This window comes from Clarias gariepinus, chromosome 1 (assembly GCF_024256425.1).
Source record: "Clarias gariepinus isolate MV-2021 ecotype Netherlands chromosome 1, CGAR_prim_01v2, whole genome shotgun sequence".
Classification (NCBI taxonomy): domain Eukaryota; kingdom Metazoa; phylum Chordata; class Actinopteri; order Siluriformes; family Clariidae; genus Clarias; species Clarias gariepinus.
Window position 1 is genome coordinate 6,817,672 of NC_071100.1, and position 26,929 is coordinate 6,844,600.

General features: G+C 45.4%; 1 protein-coding gene across 1 annotated transcript in view; it reads left to right on the forward strand.

Annotated features, from left to right (window-relative positions):
• Positions 1–24,231, forward strand: part of LOC128510390 (Fc receptor-like protein 5) — a 76,796-nt gene extending 52,565 nt beyond the window's left edge. Inside the window, exons 7-15 of the mRNA XM_053482683.1 lie at positions 5,573–5,887; positions 7,817–8,092; positions 14,300–14,548; positions 22,463–22,582; positions 23,259–23,351; positions 23,555–23,590; positions 23,717–23,791; positions 24,064–24,132; positions 24,224–24,231. Coding sequence (XP_053338658.1) covers positions 5,573–5,887; positions 7,817–8,092; positions 14,300–14,548; positions 22,463–22,582; positions 23,259–23,351; positions 23,555–23,590; positions 23,717–23,791; positions 24,064–24,132; positions 24,224–24,231 — 1,241 coding nt within the window. The remainder of the gene's footprint in view (positions 1–5,572; positions 5,888–7,816; positions 8,093–14,299; positions 14,549–22,462; positions 22,583–23,258; positions 23,352–23,554; positions 23,591–23,716; positions 23,792–24,063; positions 24,133–24,223) is intronic.
• The last annotated feature ends 2,698 nt before the right edge of the window (positions 24,232–26,929 follow it).

Sequence of the window (26,929 nt, forward strand, 5' to 3'; positions counted from 1 at the left end):
GGCCGGCGGGATAACGCATCGGCGTTAGCATGCAATTTTCCCGCTCGGTGCTGACCGGTGAAGTGATAGTCCTGCAACCGCTCGAGCCAACGCGCTAACTGGCCCTCGGGCTCTTTAAAACTAAGCAGCCACACTAGCGAAGCGTGATCGGTCCGCAGCAAGAAGGATTGCCCGTATAAATACGGCCTAAAATGCTTAAGGGCCGCGACGACCGCTAGCAGCTCGCGCCGCGTGACGCAGTAATTCTTCTCCGGGCCAGACAACGCGCGGCTGAAGTAAGCGACAACACGCTCTTCGCCCCCGGCAACATGAGACAGGACGGCCCCCAGCCCTACATCGCTCGCGTCCGTGTCGAGAATAAACGTACGAGCTATATCAGGATACTCGAGAACGGGCGACGTAACCAGAGCTTCCCGTAACCGAGTAAACGCACGCGCGTGCTCCCTGTCCCAGCGAAACGGCTGGTTCTTTCTCGTGAGCGCGTGCAGCGGGCTGGCGATCGTAGCGAAATCCCTCACGAACCGGCGATAGTACGACGCTAACCCGAGAAAAGTGCGCAGCTGCGACACATTCGACGGCTCAGGCCAATTCTGTACCGTGGCAATTTTGGCTGGATCGGTGGCAATTCCTCGAGCGCTAATGACGTGTCCCAGAAAGACAGTTTCTTGCCGCAACAACTGGCACTTTTTGGGATTGAGCCGCAAATTCGCCCGCCGGATAGCTAGAAACACCTCCCGTAGGTTAGCTAGCGCGACCGCAAAATCCTTGCCGTGCACCAATAAATCGTCTAAGTAGACGACACAACGGTTGCGAGGGATCTCTGCCAATACTCTCTCCATCAACCGTTCGAACGTAGCGGGAGCGTTGCAGAGGCCGAACGGCATGCGCCGAAATTGCCATAGCCCTTGTCCGATAGAAAACGCGGTTTTGGGTCGTGCTTCCGGGGCGAGCTCTACTTGCCAGTACCCGCTACGCAGATCCAACGAGCTAAACCACGCCGAGCCCGCAACGTGTTCCAACGCATCATCTATTCGCGGCAACGGATAAGAATCTTTACGCGTCACCTCGTTTAACCGCCGGTAGTCCACACAAAACCGCCACGATTCGTCCTTCTTACGCACAAGTACAACGGGTGAAGACCACGGTCCGGATGCTGGCTCTATGACGCCCGAGTCGGCCATCTCACGCAGCTGCTGCTCGGCTATAGCTCGTTTAGCTAACGGGAGGCGTCTCGGATGTAACCGAACAGGAGCGGCGTTACCTGTATCGATGTTGTGCTGCACCAAATTGGTATGCGTGCACTCGCGCTCATCCACTGCGAAAATATCTGCGAACTCGTGCAAAAGGGACTTCACAGCGTCGGTCTGCGTCTGATTTAGCCCCACACTGCTACGCTGCATCAGCTCGGCCATTATTCTCGCTCGGACAGCTACCGGATGTTTACACGGCGCGTCCACCGGAAGTTCCGCCCCCCTGGTGCGTGCTACTAACCCGTCCGGCTGCGCTTTGGGCACTAGCAACCTAGCTAAACCGAAACTACCCCGCAGAGTCCCGTCCGCGAGATTCAGTACCGCACCCCACCTTTCCAAAATGTCTAATCCCAAGATACAATCATCCTCGATATCCGCCACAAAGAATGGGTGAAAAAGAATGATTGTACCTACTTGTATTCGCACTGTGCGACAGGCCCGTATCCTCAGATAACTCCCCGACACGGTGCGAATGTTCACGGCCGGGTCCGGCAGCACACGACCGCGCTCTCCACGCTCCAACAATCCCCCGCGCAGCAGCGAAACTGTAGAGCCGGTGTCCACGAGCGCCCGCAGCGAAACGTTGTCCAGGCCGCAGTCCACATAGACCCCCGCGCGATTTCCGACACGTCCCGACCGGAAGTTAAATCCGGCAGTTGGGGAAACAAAGATGGCTGTGGGAGGCGGTTTCCCCTCGGCGCCCCCCGAAGCTAGTTTAACGGCTGCTGGGGTACGCTGTCCTCCGGCCGGAGAACGTTGCAGCGGTGGTCTGGCGGTCCCTGGCCTCGGCGTCGTCGCGGAAACTCGGAGGCTGACCAGCCCGCGAATTTGGCGGCTAGCTCTACCTGGGCGATGAATGCGTGGGGGTCGCCGGCGCCGTTGTAGGCCGGCAGGCGTAGCTGCAGGTCGCTTCGCTGGCGGACGGAACACGGAGCTGTAGCTTGCTCCGGCGTCGGCGCCGTGTCACTGGAGGAATCCTCTCCGAGGTCCAATGCCGGAACCTGGAACGCGCCGCTCCGCTCCGGTTGCCGCTCCTTGCCCGCGCTGGCTCCGTCAGGGAGGGTCTTCTTCCTTCTCAGCTGCTCCGCCACTCGGCGGCCTAGTTGGATCCTCCGGATTTCCCCCGGGGTGCGCTCTAACTCGCGACTCTCCATCCCACTTCTGACACCAATTGTAGCGTTTTCACGCCCGAAAGGATGGTGGAGAGGCGAGTAATTAAATTGCTGCCCAATGCAAATGGCTGGGAGTATTTTTATTTTACTCACACAGGGTAACCAGCAGCATAACAACACACACACCACATCACACATATCCTGGCTGAAGCCACTAAACCAAATACCTTTTCCCAACAGGGTGAACACATAACAGCCCCTCCCGCAAAGCATGATGGTTCCCAAGCGAAACCCCGCCCCCGTCACACTATATATATATATATATTATTTGATAATACAGAATGTTGACGAAGGTCCACATGTTTAACAGTGTTGTACATGTGTGATTGGTGTGATACTAGGAATTGGTTAAAAACATGTTATTTACCAAAGAATTTTTAAAAAAAAGAGGGAAAATCTACAACTTTGTTTTTGAGCATGGGAAGCCTTTTACTTTTGTAAAAATGCTTTGCACTGTTCAGAACGGGCAGATCTGCAGGCTGCTACCAAGCGAAGTTCTAAACAGGCAATGGCGCGGCCATTTATAGACACGCGGTTGCCAGGCAATGCCGCAATCAGCCCGGATATGCCGCACATGGCTGCATGTCTATATAAGGGTCCTGATACCTCCGCACTTCTTGCAATCATTAGTTAGCACCGGTAATGGTATCAAGGCCAAGACAAAGACAAGAAAAAGACAAGTCAAAGCATGCAGAGTGAAGAGACAGAGTAAAGCCCCAGTCTCCGCCTCCCTCTGGCGCCCGCGAGAGAAAGAGAGAAAAAGAGAGGGAAAAAGAGCGCATCACGCATCCGTGTAGCGTGCACTCTCAGGTTAAGTCTAAAGTTTACATAAAAACACAAACCCCCTCTCTCTCTCTCTAATAAATCCACGGTAAGGGCATAGTCCCCGAGAGAATATTAGTTTTTGTTTTAGTTTCCAGAGCCCCATCCGTTCTCGTGTAGATGGCGGAGCTCTGTTTATTTTGTGTTTTCAGTTTTCTTTATGTCCTTTTAAGTTTCTCAATTAACAATTCCATGCCATCTCCAAACAGAAAGGTCTTCCCGTGCGTTTTATAAGCACTCTCACTACCTCCTATTTCACTGACCCCCTTTAAAGCCCTGCATCAGGGCTATTATCATTAAAAACATCTCGTGGTGCGGCTCTACATACCGCACCGCATAACATTAGACACATAAACAAACAAACAAACTAACAGACTAAAATTAAATTACAATAAACAATGAAATTAAATTAAAATCCATTCTACTGATAAAGTTCACAGAAATAAGAAGGTACAGAAACTTGTGTAACAATACAAGTAAAAAAAATCGTTTTTCAAAACGTTTTTTTTTCAAAAAAAATTTTTTTTCATTTATATATATTTTTTAAATAAAAGTAGCTTCTTACCTGGTGGCATGATGGTGTAGTGGTATGTGAGTGTGTGTATGTGTGTGTGCCCTGTGATGGATTGGCACCCTGTCCAGGGGAACACCACCTCAGTGTTTGGATAATAAATCTCAAATTCTCACATCCAAAAAAAGCAAATGCTAATTTCTCACTTACTCTACACCATTATTATCTTGGGGAGACACTTATATGGACATACGAAACTTTAATGTTGGCCCGAATAGCATTAAATAGAACTCAGCACAAGAAGCAACACAAAAACAGTAAGAGAGACCAGAGGAAACATAAACAGTAAATATCACAATCAGCTAGAGACACACAAAGTCCAGGTTCTCTTCCTCACATACTGTATCTGGTAAATATACACAGTGTTTGCTGTTCCATACGTGTGGAAGTGACCAAATTCAGTCCACAAAGTGGTGATATAAGCTACTGAATGCTCTGACATTTACACATTTATTTAATTTACTTTAAGAAGAAAAGATCAGCTTTCTGGAGTTGGTTCATGTTATTGCCTGTCTAGACTGCAGCTCGCATTTGCATTGAGTTTGGACTTTTCAAGTGACAAACAAATCTAAATATAAAGATATACATTTGTATACTTGTGTGCAGTGGCAGTTCTAGTGTGCATGATGCCCCCCACTAAACCCACACTTTATGGTCTGTAAAAAAAAAAAAAAAAAAACAAGCCAGCAGTGTCTGAAGGTTCTGGGCTGTAGTTAGGAGGGTTGGAGTTTTATTTCATTTGTAAGTCATACTGAAAATGTTTTACTAATAAACACTGGGGTTTGTGATTAAACATGTTTTGAGAAGAGATTTCCACAAATTGTCATGTCTTCTGGTGAAGGAAGTGGACGCAAAAAGCAGGATTAGTTCGTGACAAGTTTTATTCTTCTTTTTTTTTTTCTCTGAGATTATTACTCAGTACACTATATGCAAAACAAGAATTGCAACAACAGCAACTTAGAAAGCTGGGGGTCTGCAGGTGGGTCGGGTTGAAAGTAGAAACGAACAAAAAAACATAACAAACAAATCACGCCGCGGTGGCGAGGCCGCAAACCCCGGCGTACTGAGAATCACTCAGCCTTGACCTTGACGGCGGCAGCAAGAAACCCTCGGCTTTGACCCCTCCCTGCAGACTCCGCTCAGTCCTGGGAAAGCACATACACACATAAGATATTTAAAACCACGACAGACAGAGGTGCACGTCAGTGAACAGACAACGTGAAGAGAGTTCGGCTGGGCTATAAATAGAGACACGTAAGGATGGACAGGTGATCATAATTTGGTGCTCATCACAAACCAGGGAGACATATACACACTTACACACTAGGGGGAGACAAAGGAGCGGCTCAGTAATCCGGTGACCCTGATCTTACCCTCCCGGGCTGAGTTGGCAAGGATGTTACACAAATGTATTTACAGTTTAAATAAAATAAATCAATTGGACTTGTTAATGTAGTGTTAGAGTTACAGATGTTACAGTAAGAGTCATCACAGGACACTTATTCAAAGGTGGTATTTATAATCATTTCACAATATTTTGTCGGTCTTTAGTTAATTCTGTTTCTGTAAAAGACCATGACTGCTGACTTATTACAGTTACACTGACTCTATACTCTATAGTGTGTGTGTGTGCGTGTGCGTGCGTGTAATTCGGAGGGATGTGAAAATGTGTGATTAGACATTTATAAAAAAAAAAAAGCTTCCTATTATGTATTAAATAAATCTAGAAAAAATATTTTGTGTTTCCTGTGTAACAGAGAGACCAGCAGTACTGAGTGTATCTCCACAGAGCTGGCTGACTGAAGGAGACTCAGTGACTCTAAGCTGTGAGGTTACAGACTCCTCTACAGACTGGACATTCAGCTGGTACACAGTTGTTCCCTACAGAGACAGTACTGGCCAAATCAGCTATAAATTAATTCCCCTCTCAAACAGCAGCAGAGGATCTGGAGGCTCCTACACTCTCAGTCCTGCTGCTCTTAATCACACAGGAGTTTATGTGTGTAGAGGAGAGAGAGGAGAACCAGCCTTACACACACAGTACAGCAATCTACAGACACTATGGATCACTGGTGAGGAATATTAATTATTGTGTTAAGTATAGAATAACAAATTGTGAAAGTAAGATCAGTATAAAGTGACATCTATCTATCTATCTATCTATCTATCTATCTATCTATCTATCTATGCATGAATCAGTAAATAATTAAAAAATGTTGTTATTGGTTTATTGTTATAATTTTCCCTTAAGTTCCCATGTATTAAATACATACAGATGCAATATAAAGTATGTAAATGTAGAAAAGAAAGAATTTCATGGATTTTCTGCATTAATTCATCATAAAATGGGATCTGATCTTCATCTAAGTCAAAAGCATTGATAAATATAATGTACCTAAATATAATTGTAGGATGAAACGATGCATCCTTCATGCCTCGTGCCTACTGTAGCCTGTGGAGGCAGTGTTATGATCTGTAGTTTCTCCCATTGGTCAGGTTTATGTTCAGCAATGTTATGTGACCAAAAAATGAGGTCAGACATGTGAATATACTGAATAACCAGGTTTGTCCATCAATAGCTTTTTTTCCCTAAAGGCATGGGTGTTTTCCAAGATGACAATGCCAGGATTCATCTGGCTCAATTGTGAAAGAGCGGTTCAGAAAGTATAAGACATAATTTTCTCACAAGGATTAGCCACCAGAGTCTAGACCTTAACTTTCAATTCAGTTTTATTCATATAGCGCTTTTAACAATCGTCATTATAATCTTAATCCTTTTCAGAATCTTTTGGCTGTGCTGGAAAAGAATAAGAATTTGGGACAGATCCGGCAGATTACTTGTGAATCTGTCTTTAGTGGTCGGATTCATATTTCTAACAAATCGATAACGTGGGGAGACACAGCTAATCTGTTCTACAGGTAGAGTATATATCAGGAGGTGATGATCTGTGATATCATTACTTAGAGGTAAAATCTCTATATTAGAGACATCTATACCATGAGATATAATTAGATCTAGCGTATGATTACAGCGGTGAGTTGATCCATTTATATTTTGTTTAACCCCAAAGGAATTTAGTAAGTGCACCCGTCACCCTTGGCCACGCTGTCACCCTTGGCTTGCTCATCAGAGAAATTTCATTCATTCATCTCGTTATTATCTAGAGACACTTTTCTCACACATACACAATTTATTATTATTATTTTTATTTTTTATTATTTTTTTTTTTTTGTGTGAATTTCTTTCATCTTTGTGAAGCTGCTTTGAGACAATGACCATTGTTAAAAGCGCTATATAAATAAAATTGAATTGAATTGAATTGAATTGAAAAGACTTTATGCAATGGTCCAATTCTCCAATAATTAATACGAGATCTCTGGAAGAAAAATAAATAAAATTCTGGAGGGAAATAAATCTTGAGAAATTACAGAAGTTTATCGAAATGATGTCTTGGCAATTAAGTGTCGTATTCAAACCAAAAGGTGGTGCTGCAAAATATTAGAGTATGTACAGTGTGTGTTTTTGGCTGCCAGTGTATGTTTAGAGAGAATTCCTGTTATTTATACAGTGTGTATTACTATGTGCTCCCAGTAATATAGTGTAAATTCTGCAAGTAAAATACTTGTACATGTACTTAGGTAATAAAATAAAAGTATATTTGCTTATTTGACTGAACTGAAGCTTAAGGATTTTGTTCAAGGAATCAGCCATTGCAGCTAATCAGTGCTTGGATTTGGACAGACGATCTTTATCTCATCACTTTATCTCAAGGCTTATATAAAGACAAATGTTTTTTACCATTCTCACCTCTGCTAAAAACGAAAAAAAAAATATATCACTGTTGTAATTGCTTACTTGTTTACAGGGCAACCCTGTTAAATGATAAACCAGTATGTTGATGTAAAAATAAACATAATTTACAGCACTTCATGGGTGTTTGGCATCAGTATGTTGCACTATTATTCCTCTTTTATTTACGTGACCCTTTTCTGTGTTTAAGGTGAATCTCCTCCAGTCTCTCTGATCATCAATCCCAACAGAACTCAACACTTTACTGGTCAATCTCTCACACTGAGCTGTGAGGACCAGAGTAACTCTACTGGATGGACAGTGAGACGATACACACACAGTGAGGGAGTGTCAGATTGTTCATGGTGGGGCTCAGTTACAGGATCTACATGTAAAATCAGCTCCCTCTCCACATCCCACACTGGAGTTTACTGGTGTAAGTCTGAATCTGGAGAAAACAGTAATCCTGTCAACATCACAGTGCAGGGTGAGTCTTCACTTATCATGTCCATAGTAAAAAAAATATTATTAATTATAAAATATTTAAAGTTTACACCTGGAGGAAAAAAAACTGTTAAGTAAGACAAAGACAACCATTTTCCGGTTTCTAGTGTGATGGACATATAAAGTTTTATGCTTTTGTTATTAGTGTCAAATGATTTAAAGCCCTGAAGCACTGGCTTTATAGGAAGCGTAGTGACATCTGCTGGTTTGCAGAAATTAAAGCCGTTCACTGAAACACTGTCTTGTCTCCCTGAATAATTTACATAATTTACATGGATGCAAAAAAAAGCCGAAATACTTCCAGGTTTGCATCACTTGCCAATAACACTCATCATTTTTAAATAGTAAATTCTAGTTGTAATTCAACCTTTGGTATTTTGGGGTGAAAACATTTAAATCTATCAAGCCAGTTAAATGTATCCTGAAACATGAGAGACCGCTGAAGCTGTGGATGTCATCGGTCACATAGTATTGAACATGTGACACACACTCTGACCTTTGACACCGAGTATAAAACAATATGCTCCACACAGGTGCTCCATCATGTTTAAAAGCATTAGTATTGTCTGCCGGTCACTAATTACCCTTTCTTTAAGATATATGCTAGTAGTGGACAGATTTACCACACTCACCAATATTTGATAAGGAACATGTACAGTGGAACCTCGAATTGCAAGTAACGCGATTTGCAAATGTTCCACAAGACGAGGAAAGATTTTTAATAAATTTTGACTTGGAAAACAAACAAGTCTTGGTTTATGAGTACCGAGTATCATGTATCACGCATGCGCTTCTTGTTTTGACACCGATCAAAAACTTTGGTTGGTTCAGTTGTGTTTGATCTTGTGCTGTGGAATTGTGGGTAATCGTCTTCCCTGCTGGGTCTTAGTGCTCATTTCTTACTGGTATAATCAACATCTGTGCACATGTGTACTGTTAACTATAACCATGTGTTTGTCTGTAAAATATATTTTATTTTGTGTTTGTAAGCACATGTGTACAGCACACGTGTACTGTTTCTTATAACGTGTGTGTGTGTGTGTGTGTGTGTGTGTATGTGTGTGTGTGTGTATGTGTGTGTGTGTGTGTGTGTGTAAAGCAAAAGCAAGTCTCATTAGAGAGGCTAAAGATGTTGAGGTTCTCCTTGGGAGTGACAAGGATGGAGGCAGTGGCATTTTTAGGGCAGTGGTGGCTCAGTTGGTTAAGGCTGCGGGTTACGTGGGTTACTTATCGGAAGGTCGGGGGTTCAAGCCCCAGCATCGCCAAGCTGCCACTGTTGAGCCCTTGAGCAAGGCCCTTAACCCTATCTGCTCCAGGGGCGTTGCAAGCTGGCTGACCCTGCGCTCTGACCCCAGTTTCCTAATTGGGATATGTGAAAATTGAGCTTTATTAATTTATTAATCCTCTGGGATTAATAAAGTTCTTCTTATTATTATTTTAGTGTTACTGTGTGTGCTTTACAATGGCAAACAACATTCAAAGGCAAATTATTCACCCTCCCCAGGTGTGAATCAGCTGTTCTCACCTATACATTCAGATAAACTGAAATGCACCTCTCCCCACTTTAAAAACCTGCGTTCTGAAGACCTGCAGTGATTCATGCCTCTTTTTAAATTTGTGCAAATTTCATCTTCTGGATATTAGATTCTAAAATTGTCCTAATTACTGTTTTACTGAAATAGAAGAAATGAAGATTTTAGCATAAATTGTATTGGTTGTAATCACTCTATACACAATAATTTTCTTTGGTATTTTTTATAAAATATTAAGAGTTAATATTTTATAAAAATGAAAATAAAAAACAAAAAAATATTCTATTCGTATTTCCCATCTCTAAAATAGCCTAAAAATCACAGGTTGTGTATAAAGTGATTAAAAACAATACAAGGCATGTTATGATGAGGAAACTTTCTATCTCTTCCATTCCAGCGATTAAAAAACGGTAACAATGTCAATTTTAGAATCCACAGAAGCTGAGTGGTCCGAGCACAACCTCTCACAGGACGCTTTTCTCTGAATACGCTGTGTTCACGGGAGTGGGGCTAAGAAACACGCATCTCGGTTTATTAATTTTACCCCCTTTTATTTGGGTTGAAGTGACTGATGTGCCTAACGTTTTTCAGCAGAGCCTATGTTTCACTGAATAATCCACGACTTTTTATGAGTATGTAAGACTCATATAATATATTTATATATATATATATATATATATATATATATATATATATATATATATATATTATAATTGATGAATTAGTGATTTCATTGGTTTTCAACTGTGCTGATGGTGATCGTGTGATCTCGACTCCGCACCAGTGGACGCGCCTATAATTCACTTTTCATATGAATTACATAATCTAAGAATTCGTTTTTCATTAGTTTAAATAAAAGCAATTTATATAATACATAGTAGTTTTTGCACATTAATCTGACAATGTTAAATTTTATGGTAATTTAGTTTCATTTATTTCAGGCAAATAAATCTACTACAAATTTAAAGAACACAAAATATAAGATGACCCAAGACCCTGCACGTGTAGCTTTTCTAATTACACATAATAAAATCTAAAGGCTCAGTGTGTTACCTTTGCTTAAATTCGATCCTAAAAATATTTAATTAAATAAAAATTATTAATTTGTTCTTATGTTACTACTGTGATTATGAATTCGTTAATTACAATGTTTCCCTTGATTTTATGTGCAATTATGAGCTGCAGATTGCTCTAGACAATCTGCAGCTCATTAATTCTGGAGAGAATGAACTAAGGCGTGAGACGTCGGTCTTTAGTTATATAGCGCCACTCAGCGGTAAAAGCCAGCAAACGCACAAACCCAAATGCTGTCGTCGTGGGCCGAGATGGTAAAAGTCACATACCGCTAGTCCACCTACTGTAGCTTTGCACACACACACACACACACACACACACACACACACACACACACACACACACGCATACACACACACAGTGCATAATTGGAAACACATCTGTCGGGATTTAATTTTACTTTTTTTAAAGGTAAAGTGCAGGTTAATTTGTTTTATTTTTACTTTATATTTTGTATTAGTTATTTTCATGTATTTATTTTTTGGGCTGTGGAACGAATAATTTGAGCTTCCATTATTTCTTATGGTTGATCCGCTTTTGGTTTGGTGTTTTGAAATACGAGCCCGCGATATAATTTCATTATATTGTAGCGTTTTTCCCACTAAGAAATAACTTGGAGAGACGAGTGAGCTTTCTTTGCTGCCCAATGCAAATGGCTGGGAGTATTTTATTTACTACACCCCGGTGAACCAGCAGCATACAACAACAACACATATCACACATACCCTGGCTGAAGCCACTAAACCAAACACCTTTCCCCAACACGGTGAACACATAACAGTCCCTCCCGCAAAGCATGATGGTTATTACTCCAACCCCACCCACGCCACACTGCCCCCACCCGAGCTGTGACCGTCCCCGGTCACTAGCAGGCGTGACGGTGGTCGGCGCTGGCGTTGTGAACGCCGGAGTCTTTTTGCGGGGGAAGGCGAGGCGCAGCCCTTTCTCCCTTTGTCCCTTTCTCGTGAGTGCGTGCAGCGGGCTGGCGATCGTAGCAAAATCCCTCACGAACCGGCGATAATACGACGCTAACCCGAGAAAGGTGCGTAGCTGCGACACATTTGACGGCTCAGGCCAATTCTGTACCGCGGCAATTTTGGCTGGATCGGTGGCAATCCCCTGAGCGCTAATCACGTGTCCCAGAAAGACAGTTTCTTGCCGCAACAACTGGCACTTTTTGGGATTGAGCCGCAAATTCGCCCGCCGGATAGCTAGAAACACCTACCGTAGGTTAGCTAACGCGACCGCAAAATCCTTGCCGTGCACCAATAAATCGTCTAAGTAGACGACACAACGGTTGCAAGGGATCTCTGCCAATACTCTCTCCATCAACCGTTCGAACGTAGCGGGAGCGTTGCAGAGGCCGAACGGCATGCGCCGAAATTGCCATAGCCCTTGTCCGATCGAAAACGCGGTTTTGGGTCGTGCTTCCGGGGCGAGCTCTACTTGCCAGTACCCGCTACGCAGATCCAATGAGCTAAACCACGCCAAGCCCGCAACGTGTTCCAGCGCATCATCTATTCGCGGTAACGGATAAGAATCTTTGCGCGTCACCTCGTTTAACCGCCGGTAGTCCACACAAAACCGCCACGATTCGTCCTTTTTACGCACAAGTACAACGGGTGAAGACCACGGTCCGGATGCTGGCTCTATGACGCCCGAGTCGGCCATCTCACGCAGCTGGCTATAGCTCGTTTAGCTAACGGGAGGCGTCTCGGATGTAACCGAACAGGAGCGGCGTTACCCGTATCGATATTGTTTTGCACCAAATCGGTATGAGTGCACTCGCGCTCATCTACTGCGAAAATATCTGCGAACTTGTGCAAAAGGGACTTCACGGCGTCGGTCTGCGTCTGATTTAGCCCCACACTGCTTCGCCGCATCAGCTCGGCCATTATTCTCGCTCGGACAGCTATCGGATGTTTACATGGCGCGTCCACCGGAAGTTCCGCCCCCCTGGTGCGTGCTACTAACCCGTCCGGCTGCGCTTTGGGCACTAGCAACTTAGCTAAACCAAAACTAACACGCAGAGTCCCGTCCGCGAGATTCAGTACCGCACCCCACCTTTCCAAAATGTCCAACCCCAAGATACAATCATCCTTGATATCCGCCACAAAGAATGGGTGAAAAAGAATGATTGCACCTACTTGTATTCGCACTGTGCGACAGGCCCGTATCCTCAAATAACTCCCCGACACGGTGCGAATGTTCACGGCCGGGTCCGGCAGCACACGACCGCGCTCTCCATGCTCCAACAATCCCCCGCGCAGCAGCGAAACTGTAGAGCCGGTGTCCACGAGCGCCCGCAGCGAAACGTTGTCCAGGCCACAGTCCACGTAGACCCCCGCGCGATTTCCGACACGTCCCGACCGGAAGTTAAATCCGGCAGTTGGGGAAACAAAGATGGCTGCGGGAGGCGGGTTCCCCTCAGCGCCCCCCCGAAGCTAGTTTAATGGCTGCTGGGGTACGCTGTCCTCCGACCGGAGAACGTTGCAGCGGTAGTTTGGCGGTCCCTGGCCTCGGCGTCGTCGCGGAAACTCGGAGGCTGGGTTGAGGCCTAGCCGCGACGGGTAGCCCTGTCCCCGGCTAGGTTCACCTACCCAGCGGCCGCGAGCCACCGAAGATCGCTCGGCTCTCTCGCCGCGGTGTTCACCCAAGATGGGCTCGGCGCGCGCGGCCTCGCGCAGCGCCTCGGACAGGGACGCCGGTGCCGCTAACCGGAGGTGCTCGCGAAGCCGGTACGGCCGGATTCCCCGAAGGAACGCGCGACGAGCTAGCTCTTCCTGCTGGCCGTGTCCGAAATCCGGGTAGCACTGGCGTGCGAGAGATCGCAGGTCCATGGCGAACGCCCCCAGTGGCTCGGAGGCGCTCCGCACGCGGGCTGTTTCTGCCGGGGACCAGCCCGCGAATTTGGCGGCTAGCTCTACTTGAGCGATGAACGCGTGGGGATCGCCGGCGCCGTTGTAGGCCGGCAGGCGCAGCTGTAGGTCGCTTCGCTGGCGGACGGGGCACGGAGCTGTAGCTTGCTCCGGTGCCGGCGCCGCGTCACTGGAGGAATCCTCTCTGAGGTCCAATGCCGGAACCTGGAATGCGCCGCTCCGCTCCGGTCGCCGCTCTTTGCCCGCGCTGGCCCCATCAGGGAGGGTCTTCCTCCTCCTCAGCTGCTCTGCTACTCGGCGGCCTATTTTGATCCTCCGGATTTCCTCCGGGGTGCGCTCTAACTCGCGACTCTCCATCCCACTTCTGACACCAATTGTAGCGTTTTTCCCGCTAAGAAATAACTTGGAGAGACGAGTGAGCTTTCTTTGCTGCCCAATGCAAATGGCTGGGAGTATTTTATTTACTACACCCCGGTGAACCAGCAGCATACAAAAACAACAACACATATCACATATACCCTGGCTGAAGCCACTAAACCAAACACCTTTCCCCAACACGGTGAACACATAACAGTCCCTCCCGCAAAGCATGATGGTTATTACTCCAACCCCACCCACGCCACAATATCATCTATTGTACCCACATAATCTGTATTTTCTGTCTGAAGCCATATTAAATTTTAATCGTGATTTCCTGTGTTCTAGTTGGTAATGTGATCCTGGAGAGTCCTGTCCATCCTGTGACTGAGGGACATCCTCTGACTCTACGCTGTTTATATCGCTACACAAATCGCTCAAAACTCCGAGCTGATTTCTATAAAAATGAATCAGTTGTCCAGAACCAGACTACAGGAGAGATGATCATCCATAAAGTCTCAAAGTCAGATGAAGGTTTCTACCACTGTAAACACCCAGAGAGAGGAGAGTCACCAAAAAGCTGGGTCTCAGTCAGAGGTGAGAAACTTTGAAAGATTATTATTATTATTATTATTATTATTATTATTGTTGTTGTTTTTGTTGTTGTTTCAAATAAAAAATATATAACATACTGTAAGGTTGCAGAAATTAGAAATACATGTTAGGAAACCTCTAACTATAATTAGGGCTGGGCGATATGGCAAAAAAAAAAATCTAGTTTTTTTTCATAAAGTTTGGCCGATTCACGATTTCGATTTTTTTTTAATGTGTAACTAGTCAACTTAAAACATTACAACAACATGACTGAAGTAACATTCTCTTTATAAGTAACTTGAAAAAACATCTGGTTAAGGAACATTGTATTTTTAATGGCCATGCCATAAATTGGTCAACAAGGTGTAAATAAATGTAAAAAAAAAATATTCGAGTTAAATATCTTTGCAGTAGATTTAAATGAAATATGAAAGTAAATATTGTGCAATTTGAATTAAAAATCTAATTCTTCTGAATATACAGTTACAAAATAACCATTTTAACCAATGTAAACATTACATCAGTGAACTCAAAAAAGTTAAGCAAATTTACACCAGTAAATAATAATAAAATAACAGAACTTTGTAGACCATCGTGCAAACATAAAACACGTTGTTGATAAGTCACATGTAGATGTTCTTTACAGGTTTCTTGAGAGGAAGACCAGTCTGTCTACTGTTTCAGGCTTTAGAGATGCTCTGTGACAGGTTATAATGTTCCCACCTGCACTGAACACCCTCTCAGAAGGGGCACTGGTTGCAGGAATACAGAGGTATTTTTTTGCAAGTTTGCTGAGCCTGGGGAAGATTGCCTCATTAGCCTTTCACCATTGAAGTGGGTCTGTGTCTGAATCTACATCAGGAGACATCAAATAGGCTGTCATCTCGGCATTGACTTTGTTTTCCTCCGATTGAATGACAGGTTGTGATGCTGGTGTCGTTTTCTTAAAAAAGGTTCCTAAGGTTTTCTTCCTCTTGGCCCCAGCTTCTGTTCTCTGTTCTTCCTGCTCCACGTCCTGAGTCATCTGAACTGTTGTCTTAAGAATTTTGTCTGGCAACAAAGACGTCAGCTCTTTAACAACTTTTTGCTTGATTCCCTCTAACTTGTCATGTTTGATGTAAGTTGTACGGAACCTGGGATCCATCAGAAAAGCTACGTCGAGGAGTTCATCTGTGACAGGGTCGCTGTATTTGCTGTTGAGGTACTGCAGTATTGTGCTTTTGATGCATTTTGTTAAATCTGTGTCATCGTCTTGTGCTTGTAGAATGCTACTGTTAAAGAGATGGAGCACTGGTTTGAGGTACGAGACACTTACATATGCTTCACCTGACAATGCATCAGTGATAATAATAATAATAATAAATCATAATTTCATTTATTAATGAAATAATATCTGAATATTATTGCTTAAATTATTAATCATACTTACCAATGGCATTGTGAAGACGATGTCCAAAGCACTGAAGATGGGTCCACTCGTTTATCTTCATTGCTTTGATCATGTTCGTTCCACTGTCAGTGGTCACGCACACCTGTCCATCCTCCACAAGCTTCCAAGACGCCAGCGCATCTTTAAGCCCATGACCAATTATTTCCCCAGTATGATCGTCAGGAAAATAGCACGCCTGAAGGCAAAAACTTTGCAGTTTCCATTCTGCGTCAACGTAATGGGCAACGTAATGGGCTGTAAGGCTCATGTAAGGCTGAAGAGTACAACTACTCCACAAGTCAGTCGTCATAGAAAAAAAAGATGCCTTTTCAAGCTGCTCCGCTACTTTTTCACGTGTTTCAGTGCACATTCGGGGAATAGCTACGTCTCTAAAATATTTGCGGCTCGGCAACTTGTATCTTGGATCAGCAGTGTGTAGCATTTTTATGAACCCTTGCTTTTCGATGGTGTATATGGGAACCATGTCCTTAGCGATATGAAACGCCACAGCATCGGTCATTTCTTTCCATCGCCTTTTTATCATATGGAACGGAAGTGGAAAATGATACCGCTAATGACATCTGCCGTTTTGCAATTTTAGGTGGACCTTTTGCACTTGGACATAGCTTGTCTTCATCTCTTAACTTTGAGCATTCTTCCCATTCAACTTGGTGCCTTTGTCGCAAATTGTGGAATAAATTAGTGGTGCTGCCACTGCCGGTTGCAACTGACTTTCTGCATATTTTGCATTTTACAAAGGTTTGTTCGACGTCTGACCTCTCAAATCCGAACCATTTCCAAACCACAGAGGAAACGTTACTACCTTTCTTTGGCACAAGGTCATCCTGACGTGAAGAGCCGTCCATCTCTATGATGTTGTCTCTGTAGTAGCCTATCACGTTGCTTCATAGAGTGCTCTACTCTCACAAGTGAGCGGTTAATTAGGCGCGCCATCATGTGGTCGGACATGCCTGTTAATTATTCAGCCATTAGTGCAATTACAATGTATCTAATATTTTTATATATTGTGGCGTGGGCGGGGTTTTGATGGTCTACCATCATGCTTTGCGGGAGGGATTGTTTTGTGTTCACCCTGTTGGGAAAAGGTGTTTAAGTTAGTGGCTTCGGCCATAGGTGTGTGTGTGTAGATAGATGTGTGTTTTATGGAGGTTGGATGTGGTGGGTTTTGTGTATACGTGCAGAAGAAAATAAATTACTCCCAGCCATTTGCATTGGGCAGCAAAAGCAGCTCACTCGTCTCTCCAAGTTCCTGCGTAGCGGTGAAAAACGCTACATTTGGTGTCAGAAGTGGGATGGAGAGTCGCGGGTTAGAGCGCACCCCGGAGGAAATCCGGCGGATCCAAATAGGCCGCCGAGTGGCAGAGCGGCTGAGGAGGAAGAAGCCCCTCCCTGATGGGGCCAGCGCGGGCAAAGAGCGGCGACCGGAGCGGAGCGGCGCGTTCCAGGTCCCGGCATTGGACCTCGGAGAGGATTCCTCCAGTGACGCGGCGCCGGCACCGGAGCAAGCTACAGCTCCGTGCCCCGTCCGCCAGCGAAGCGACCTGCAGCTGCGCCTGCCGGCCTACAACGGCGCCGGCGATCCCAACGCATTCATCGCCCAAGTAGAGCTAGCCGCCAAATTCGCGGGCTGGTCCCCGGCAGAAACAGCCGTCCGGGTGGCCCTCTCGTTGGAGGGAGACGCGCTGCGGGCGCTGGAAGACCTCCGGGCTGATGAGCGGGATGACTGGGTAAAGCTGCAGCAGTCGCTCCGTTTTCGCTTCGGCACAGGTGACCGTAATGAGGCCGCGGGCGAGGAGCTGGCAACCCGCGTGCGGAGCGCCTCCGAGCCATTGGGGGCGTTCGCCATGGACCTGAGAGCTCTCGCGCGCATAGGCTACCCGGAGTTTGGGCCCGCCCAGCAGGAGGAGCTAGCGCGCCGTGCTTTTCTGCGGGGAGTCCGGCCGTGGCGGCTTCGGGAGCACATCCGGCTAGCGGCACCGGCTTCCCTGGCTGAGGCGCTGCGCGAGGCTGAGCGCGCCGAACCCATCATGGCGGAACGCCACGGCGAAAGAGCCGAGCGCCCTCCCGTGGCTCGTGGCCGCTCGGTAGGTGAACCTGGCCGGGGACAGGGCTACCCGTCTGGAGATACGGGCTTGTCGCACCGTGCGAATACAAGTAGGTGCAATCATTCTTTTTCATCCATTCTTTGTGGCCGACATTGAGGATGATTGTATCTTGGGGTTGGATATTTTGGAAAGGTGGGGTGCCGTACTGAATCTCGATGACGGAACGTTGCGTGGTAGCTTCGGGTTAGCCAGGTTGCTAGTGCCCAAAGCGCAGCCGGACAGGTTAGTGGAGCGAACCCGGGGGGCGGAACTTCCGGTTGGCGCCCCATGTAAACATCCGGTAGCAGACCGAACGAGCATAATGGCCGAGCTTATGCAGCGTAGCAGCGTAGGCCTAAATCAGACGCAGACCTATGCCGTGAAGTCCCTTTTGAACGAGTTCGCGGACATTTTCGCGGTAGATGAGCGCGAGTGCACTCATACCAATTTGGTGCAGCACAGTATCGATACGGGTAACGCAGCTCCTGTGCGGCTACATCCGAGACGGCTTCCATTAGCTAAACGGGCTATCGCCGAGCAGACGCTGCGGGAGATGGCCGACTCGGGCGTCATAGAGCCAGCGTCCGGGCCGTGGTCTTCGCCGGTTGTGCTGGTGCGGAAAAAAGACGAGTCGTGGCGGTTTTGCGTGGATTACCGGCGGTTAAACGAGGTAACGCGCAAAGATTCTTATCCGTTACCGCGAATAGATGATGCGCTTGAACACGTTGCGGGCTCGGCGTGGTTTAGCTCGCTGGATTTGCGTAGCGGGTATTGGCAGGTAGAACTCGCACCGGAAGCACGTCCTAAAACGGCGTTCTCGATCGGACAGGGGTTGAGGCAATTCCGGCGCATGCCGTTCGGCCTATGTAACGCTCCAGCTACGTTCGAACGGTTGATGGAGAAAGTGTTGGCCGATATTCCTCGCAATCGGTGTGTCGTCTACCTGGACGATTTACTGGTGCACGGCAAGGAGTTTGAGGTTGCGCTAGCTAACTTACGGGAGGTATTTCTAGCTATCCGGCGGGCGAATTTGCGGCTAAATCCCAAAAAGTGCCAGTTGTTGCGGCAGGAGACTGTCTTTCTGGGACACGTGATTAGCGCTCAAGGGATTGCCACCGATCCAGCCAAAATTGCTGCGGTACAGAATTGGCCTGAACCGGTAAATGTGTCGCAGCTACGCACCTTTCTCGGGTTAGCCTCGTACTATCGCCGGTTCATAAAGAATTTTGCCACGATCGCCAGCCTGCTACACGAGCTCACGAGAAAGAACCAGCCGTTTCGCTGGGACTGGGTGCACGCGCGAGCATTCACCCAGTTACGGGAAGCTCTGGTTACGTCGCCTGTTCTAGAATATCCGGACGCGTCCCGTATGTTTATCCTCGACACGGACGCAAGCGATGTAGGGCTGGGGGCCGTCCTGTCTCAGGTGTCCGAGGGCAAAGAGCGTGCTATCGCCTACTTCAGCCGCGCGTTGTCTGGACCGGAGAAGAACTACTGCGTCACGCGGCGCGAGCTGTTAGCGGTCGTCGCGGCTCTTAAGCATTTTAGGCCGTATTTATATGGGCAGTCTTTCTTGCTGCGGACCGATCACGCTTCGTTAGTTTGGCTGCTTAGCTTTAAAGAGCCTGAAGGGCAGTTAGCGCGCTGGCTCGAGCGGTTGCAAGATTACGATTTTATTGTTCAGCACCGAGCGGGGAAACTGCATGCTAACGCCGATGCTTTGTCCCGCCGGCCGTGTAGCAACGAGCGCTGTCAGCACTGCGAGAGGGTAGAAGCGCGCGCGGGCGATTGCGACGTCGAGCACTTTTCGAACCCCGTGAGTCAGAACAGTCTTCCTGCGCAGTCCTCCGGAGCCCCCGTCGGTAACCAGCCGTCCGAGCCGGCGTGCAGCCGAGTTACTGCGGTGCCTAAACCATCGCCTATAGCCGTTGCGCCGGTGCCGCAGCTGGACTGTGAACAGCTAATCGCTGAGCAGGAGAAGGACCCGGCACTGCAGCAGGTATTAGGTTGGGTTAAAGCGGGCCGGAGACCGGAGTATAACGCTGTCGCCCACCTGGGCCTAGAGGTAAAAGCGCTCCATTCGCAGTTCGACAGACTATTGTTGCGGGGGGGCCTACTCTATCGCCACTGGGAGCGGCCGTGCGGCGCTGGCGAGTATTTTCAGCTGCTGGTGCCGCGGACTTTGCGGACACGGGTGTTAGGGATGGTCCATGGGCACGCGGGCGCGGGACACTTCGGCGTAACAAAAACTTTGCGGCGGCTGCGCGCTCGTTTCTACTGGCCGGGCTGCCACACTGATAACGAACTCTTTGTGCACAGATGCGACGTCTGCACGGCGAAGAAGGGCCCTACCCAGCGCTCGCGAGCACCCCTGCAAGACTTTCGGGTGGGGGCACCTATGGAGCGTATGGGCGTGGACATTCTCGGGCCGTTTCCCATTTCCGATCGCGGGAACCGGTATGTGCTGGTGGCCATGGACTACTTCACCAAGTGGCCGGAGGCATTTGCCGTTCCTGACCAAAGCGCTTCCACCACGGCTCGAGTGCTGGTGGATGAGGTGTTCAGCCGGTTCGGCGCCCCGGAGCGGTTGCACAGCGATCAGGGGCGTAACTTCGAGGCGGAGGTGTTTGCGGCGGTATGTGAGCGCCTCGGGGTGAAAAAGACCCGCACCACGCCCCTTCATCCGCAGAGTGACGGCCTCGTGGAGCGTTTCAACCGGACACTCACTACCCAGCTCGCCGTGCTTACCAGCGCCCGGCAGAAGGATTGGGACGAACATCTGCCCCTCGTGCTGTGGGCCTATCGCACCGCAGTGCAGGAGTCCTCACAGCTGACGCCAGCGGCGTTAATGTTCGGTCGCGAATTGCGCACGCCCGTGGACCTGGTGTTCGGCCCCCCTCCACAAGTGGATTTACCTACGAAGCCGGGGTTGGATTATTTTTGTTCGCTGAGAGACAAACTGTTCCGTGTCCACGAATTAGCGCGTGTTAGCATTAGTACTGGGGAGCAGGTTTGGGTGTATTCCCCTGGAAGGAAAAGGGGGCTTTCCCCTAAGCTTATGTCTCACTGGGTGGGGCCCTGCACGGTACTGGCCCAGCTCTCTGACGTAGTCTACCGGGTGCGGTTGACGGGGCGGTCGCAAGTGGTCGTGCTCCACCGGGACCGTCTCGCTCCCTATCAGCCCAACGCCAGCGAGATATCGAACTCTGTGGAGGCCGGGCCGCCTCAGGAGGACGGTTGCAACCCTCTTTCCTCTGCAGGGAGACTCTGGCGTTCGCAACGCCAGCGCCGACCACCGGCACGCCTCCTAGACTGAGTTCGCCATGGTGACCGGGGACGGTCACAGCTCGGGTGGGGGCAGTGTGGCGTGGGCGGGGTTTTGATGGTCTACCATCATGCTTTGCGGGAGGGATTGTTTTGTGTTCACCCTGTTGGGAAAAGGTGTTTAAGTTAGTGGCTTCGGCCATAGGTGTGTGTGTGTAGATAGATGTGTGTTTTATGGAGGTTGGATGTGGTGGGTTTTGTGTATACGTGCAGAAGAAAATAAATTACTCCCAGCCATTTGCATTGGGCAGCAAAAGCAGCTCACTCGTCTCTCCAAGTTCCTGCGTAGCGGTGAAAAACGCTACAATATTGCGATACCTCGATTTAAGAAAAAATTTAACCGTTTTAAAACGCAAAATCGAATTAATTCGAAAAAATCTAAAGAATCGCCCAGCCCTAACTATAATACTTGATCAATTCAGCAAAATAAGATTCACTTACATTTATGTAATGTTGGTAACACGCTGGTGGTAGAAATAAAGAAGATAACTTGTGATTAAGAAGTGATAGATATAGATGGTATTTGCTCTGCATTAAAATAAGGTGCTGGACAATTGGTCTCCTTCTAAAAAATGTAAACCTTATTCATTTGTAAAATAGTTCTCGAGTCACAGAACAAAGTCATATTATCTAGAGACCACAAGTTTGAATCCCTTCTGAGCAGGTTGGCCTGTGCTCTCTTAGGGTGGTACACTTGCATCAGTCCTAGCAGCACCAGCCAATCAGGGGTGTCTGTGAGCTTATGCATCCAGAAGTGAGTGAATAGTGCTATCCTCTGAGTAAGTCATGCTGCCCCCTAATGGTGCAGCAGTTCTTTAAAGGATGCACTCACCTGGCATCACATTTTTTGATGGATTTTTTACATTTAAGAAGAAAAGTTTGTTATTACCACAAAAGATGATTTGTTTAACAATTACATAAAAATTGAAAGTTTGAAAAAAAAAATCTAATGCAGGAAGCTGCTTAATACGTTTAAAATTTTTTAAAGTTGTTCTATTTTTACAGTATATGTACATAATGTTTTATTGTTTCTTTATATTGTTTCTGCTTTGTTTTCAGCCTCAGTCTCAGGTTCTAGATCCAGTGGTGGAACAGTAGGACTTGCTGTGGGTTTGGTGTTTTTGTTCATCGCTTTACTGATCTTAATGATCCTGCTGTGGTTCTACAAAAGAACAAAAGGTCTGAAAACTCATCACATAATTGTGAAAACTGAAGTGTGTTTAATGACTAAATTATTTTATTTGTTGATGCATTGTTTTGAATGTTTGACACTTTATTTTATTATTATTATCTAAGATATTTCCCTAATTACAGCGAAAGGTACAGTTAGATATAATATGGCTTATTAAATAAATAAAAAGTAGTTGCACACACTATAGAAATACTAAATGTAATGTTATAAATACTATATATTTATTATATTTATTGATATTATTCTTTTATGATAACAGTTGCAAAGTCATATTTACAGCTGAATAAAACTATTTGAGAAAATATTTCAAAAGAAACAATAAAGTACTAAATAAGTGCAAATAAAAGGTGTACTGTATGTAATGTTTTTTAAATTAAAATAATTCACAGTCACTTTCTTTAGTTCACCCTTTTTCAGTTCTGAAAATCCTCAAAAATGATTTTTAGTGTAAGATATACTGAGAGTTAAACTGAAGAAGAATTAATAATTGAAAAGTTTTGATAAATCGCTAAGATTATTTATAAATATGACTTTACTAGGAGTTCAGCAGGTCAGACATTGAGTTACACTCATCTAACTTCATAGCGTTAATAAAGTTACATCCAAAATGAATATTTATTTCTATTCCTACTTTACTGTTCCTGCCTACTGTATCTTCTGTAGACACTCAGCAGAAAAACAATCAGACATCAGAGCAGAATCAGAGCCGGTCAGGAGCTGAAGACTCTCAGGCAGCGTATACACCACTTCAGCCTGGTCAGACCCTGCCTCAGTTACTTCTTATTGTCAGATTTAATAACAGAATCTTTTATCTTATCATCTTTTTAAAACATAAAAAAACAGTTCTAATAAATACCAATGTTATTTTATGTTGTTTAAATAAAATCTTCTCTGTTTTGTAATTCACAGTCACATTTACAACAAATAGTTATTTTTTTGTTTTTGTTTTTTTACTGCAGGAAGTGAAAACATTTATTCCACTGTGGATCAGACAGGTACGAGTGGAACTGGTAGCGTTATCACATTTCACACATTTCTTCTTGCATTAGCAGACTTACAGTAACTATTGAATAACTCTATAGAGTAAAGTACAGATGTGACTAACACTGCACTGTGTTCAGGTGAAGCTGCAGCTGAGAGCAATGAAGCCACTTACTCACTGGTCACGATGGGGAAGGAGACAAACACAAACAAGGGTAAAGTATTTGAAATATACAAGAATCTGATGTCATAAGTTACAGTTTTCCTCCAGATCAAACAAGGCTCTGTTTTAAACACAGTGATGTTTTCTACATACAGTAGGACTAATCAAAAATAAAATGATGAAATATCAAAAAGATGCCGATCTTGAGTGATAAAACCTTCATGATATTGATTATATTAATGACGTATGTGGGTATGTGAGAGTTATAAGTTATGATTGATGTATTACAAGGTTAAAGAATGTATTTTTTTTCTGCTGCTGCAGGTCCTGATGCTTATGTGACTTATGCTAAGATCGAACTAGAACCAGTGAAAAAATCAGAGCGAGCAAAAGGTAGTAAAATAAAGACATTGAGTTTATTACCTGCACTGCAAATACTAAAACATACATGTGAAAAATAAAACACTCTGTTGTGCGGTTATAGATAAATAATCAATGACTGTGTGGTGTGATGAAGCAGATTTACTCCTTCAGTGTTGTGACCCTGAGGGTGATATTAATTTTCTCCTACAGCATGTCCTTTTGTTAACAGTTTCTATCTTTTCTCTTAAAGTAAAAACAATCTGTCATGTGACCATGTCTTTAGTCTTGAAGGCTTTCAGATGTCATAAAGTGTTTCTTCCACATGGTTAAATAACATGACATGCCTTAATATATTTTATCTCGTGTGTCATGTACATCATGCTGTTATAGAAAATCAATCAACACAATAAGAGTCCAGACATAAGGAAAGACACTAGAAAAAGTTTATTGTTTGACAGGAAATGTATTTATAAATGTAATTATTGTAATGTCTTTCTTTCTTTCTGCAGTGAGACACAAGTCTGTGTAGACTGATGGAGCTACTGATATAAACACAGGAGAATTAGATAACTCGTGTCAGTGTCCAAATAATTGTGGACCCAACAATAGACAGTGTTTGCAGCCTTATATATATTTATTATGTATGTTTATTTGTTTGCTTTTCTTCTATTTAGATTTTTCTAATTTATAAGCATTTATTCTGCTCTATAAGTGTATTTTATAAATTATATAATGTAGCGTTTTACCGCTGGAAAGGACGTTGGAGAGACGAGTGAGCTTAATTGCTGCCCAATGGCTGGGAGTACTTTATTTTACACACAGCATGTATAGCATAAGCAGCACATTCAGGAGGGCTGGAGGGCGATGCGCTCCGGGCGCTGGAAGACCTCCGGACTGATAAGCGGAAGGACTGGGCAAAACTACGGGAGTCGCTCCACTTCCGGTTCGATGCGAGTGACCGTAAGGAGGCAGCGTGCGAGGAGCTGGCAGTCCGCGAGTGGCGCGCTTCTGAGCCACTGGGGGTGTTCGCCATGGATTTAAGATGTCTTGTGCGCTGGGGCTATCCGGAATTCGAGCACGACAAGTGGGAAGAGCTAGCTCGTCGCTCATTTGTCCGGGGACTCCGACCGCTGCTGCTCCGCGAGCACATCAGGTTAGCGCCACCAGCTTCCCTTTCTGAGGCGGTGAGCGAGGTCGAGCGCGCTGAGTCCATAATGGCGGAACATCACGGCGAAAGAGCCGAGCGAACGCCTGCTGCTTAGTGGCGCTCGGTAGGTGAACCTAGCCAAGAACAGGGCTACCCGTCGCGGCTAGGCAACGAGCAAGTCTCAGAGGTTTCGCGGCGATGTTGAGGCACCGATCATTTTTTTGCGTAAACACAGCGTCGTCTCAAGAAATATATGCGTACACACGAAACCACTGAAAACGGTGTAGTATATATGCCAGACCAGTATGGGGCGCTGTAATTCTGCCATAGAGATACACTATACACGGAGAAGAAGACTTTGAGCATGCGCATAACCTTGCACGCTGTATACAAACCAAGATCGTGTTGTCCATTATCGCTTGTTGCTCATAACAGTTGCATAGAAGCAATAGATTTTGCTGTAATAAAGCTAGTAGGCTTTGTAGCAACACAAACACAATCATGTAGTCCGCCATTATTGTTGTTGCTGTTACGTGTGACGCAGCCGACACGTGATGTGATGACATCATCGTTTCACAAAATATACGGATTGGCCAAACACACGAAACCGCAGGGGTGTCGTTCTCAGATTTATCCACTTTGGGACCCGGTTTCAAAAAATAGCGGTTTCAGTCTCCTAAAACGCCGGATCCATGTGGACGAAACGCCAATATGATAAAACATTTATACGTATACAGCGAAACGCGTCTCCGTGTGGACAGGCCCTAAATTGGATGTGGTTTTTGTGTGAATGTGCTGCTCTTGCTATGCTGTGTGTAAAATAAAGTACTCCCAGTCATTGCATTGGGCAGCAAGTAAGCTCACTCGTCTCTCCAACATCCTTTTCGGCGGTAAAACGCTACAATAATTTTATAGTGTTATAGTGATTTTTACTGAGGTGTATTGATGGTGTCCTCTGTAAGATACATTTATTTTAGTATAAAATACACAGTGTAATATTGTACAGTGTACTGTAGGTTTGTATTTCCTGTAAAGCTGACTACAGTTAGAGCGATTGGTGAAAAGCCCAGTTAAAGCAAGCTTTGTGTATATTCAATATAAGAAAAAGTGAATTGACTGTTAGCTGTTATGTTTTGGAGACAAATATTGTGTTTTGAAACATGAGGAATAGACTTACAATCTTACAACTTTAATTTTAGAAATTCATTAAATTATTAAACCTGGTAGCAATAATGTACCATGTGAGGTAGATGTAATACACTGAGAAGAATATTGTGCCTTTGTCAGCATTGTGCTTTATTTTAGGTTTGGGATGTTTACTACATGCCAGGGTAATAAAACTCGCTTAAAATAAATCAATTTATAAATAAATAAATAATTTTGTTAGAATTATTTTATATAAAAAGGAGTTATTTCTACTCTCTTGCTCTCTTCCTCATAGATCTGAGACTAAAGTGTTAAATCTCGCACGCTCACCTTCCCATTCCCATTGTGTGTCTCTCTCTCTATCTTCCCCTAACTCAAACCAACATCTTGTGATCTGTCTCTGGATGGACAACTCTCTGTCTCCCTCTCCTTTGATTCTTCAGGATCTCACCAGGACATTTACAGTGGTTCATGTTTTTTGTAGTAACATATGGCATAGGCATTTGGTCAAACATATAAAAAACCCATTTTTGC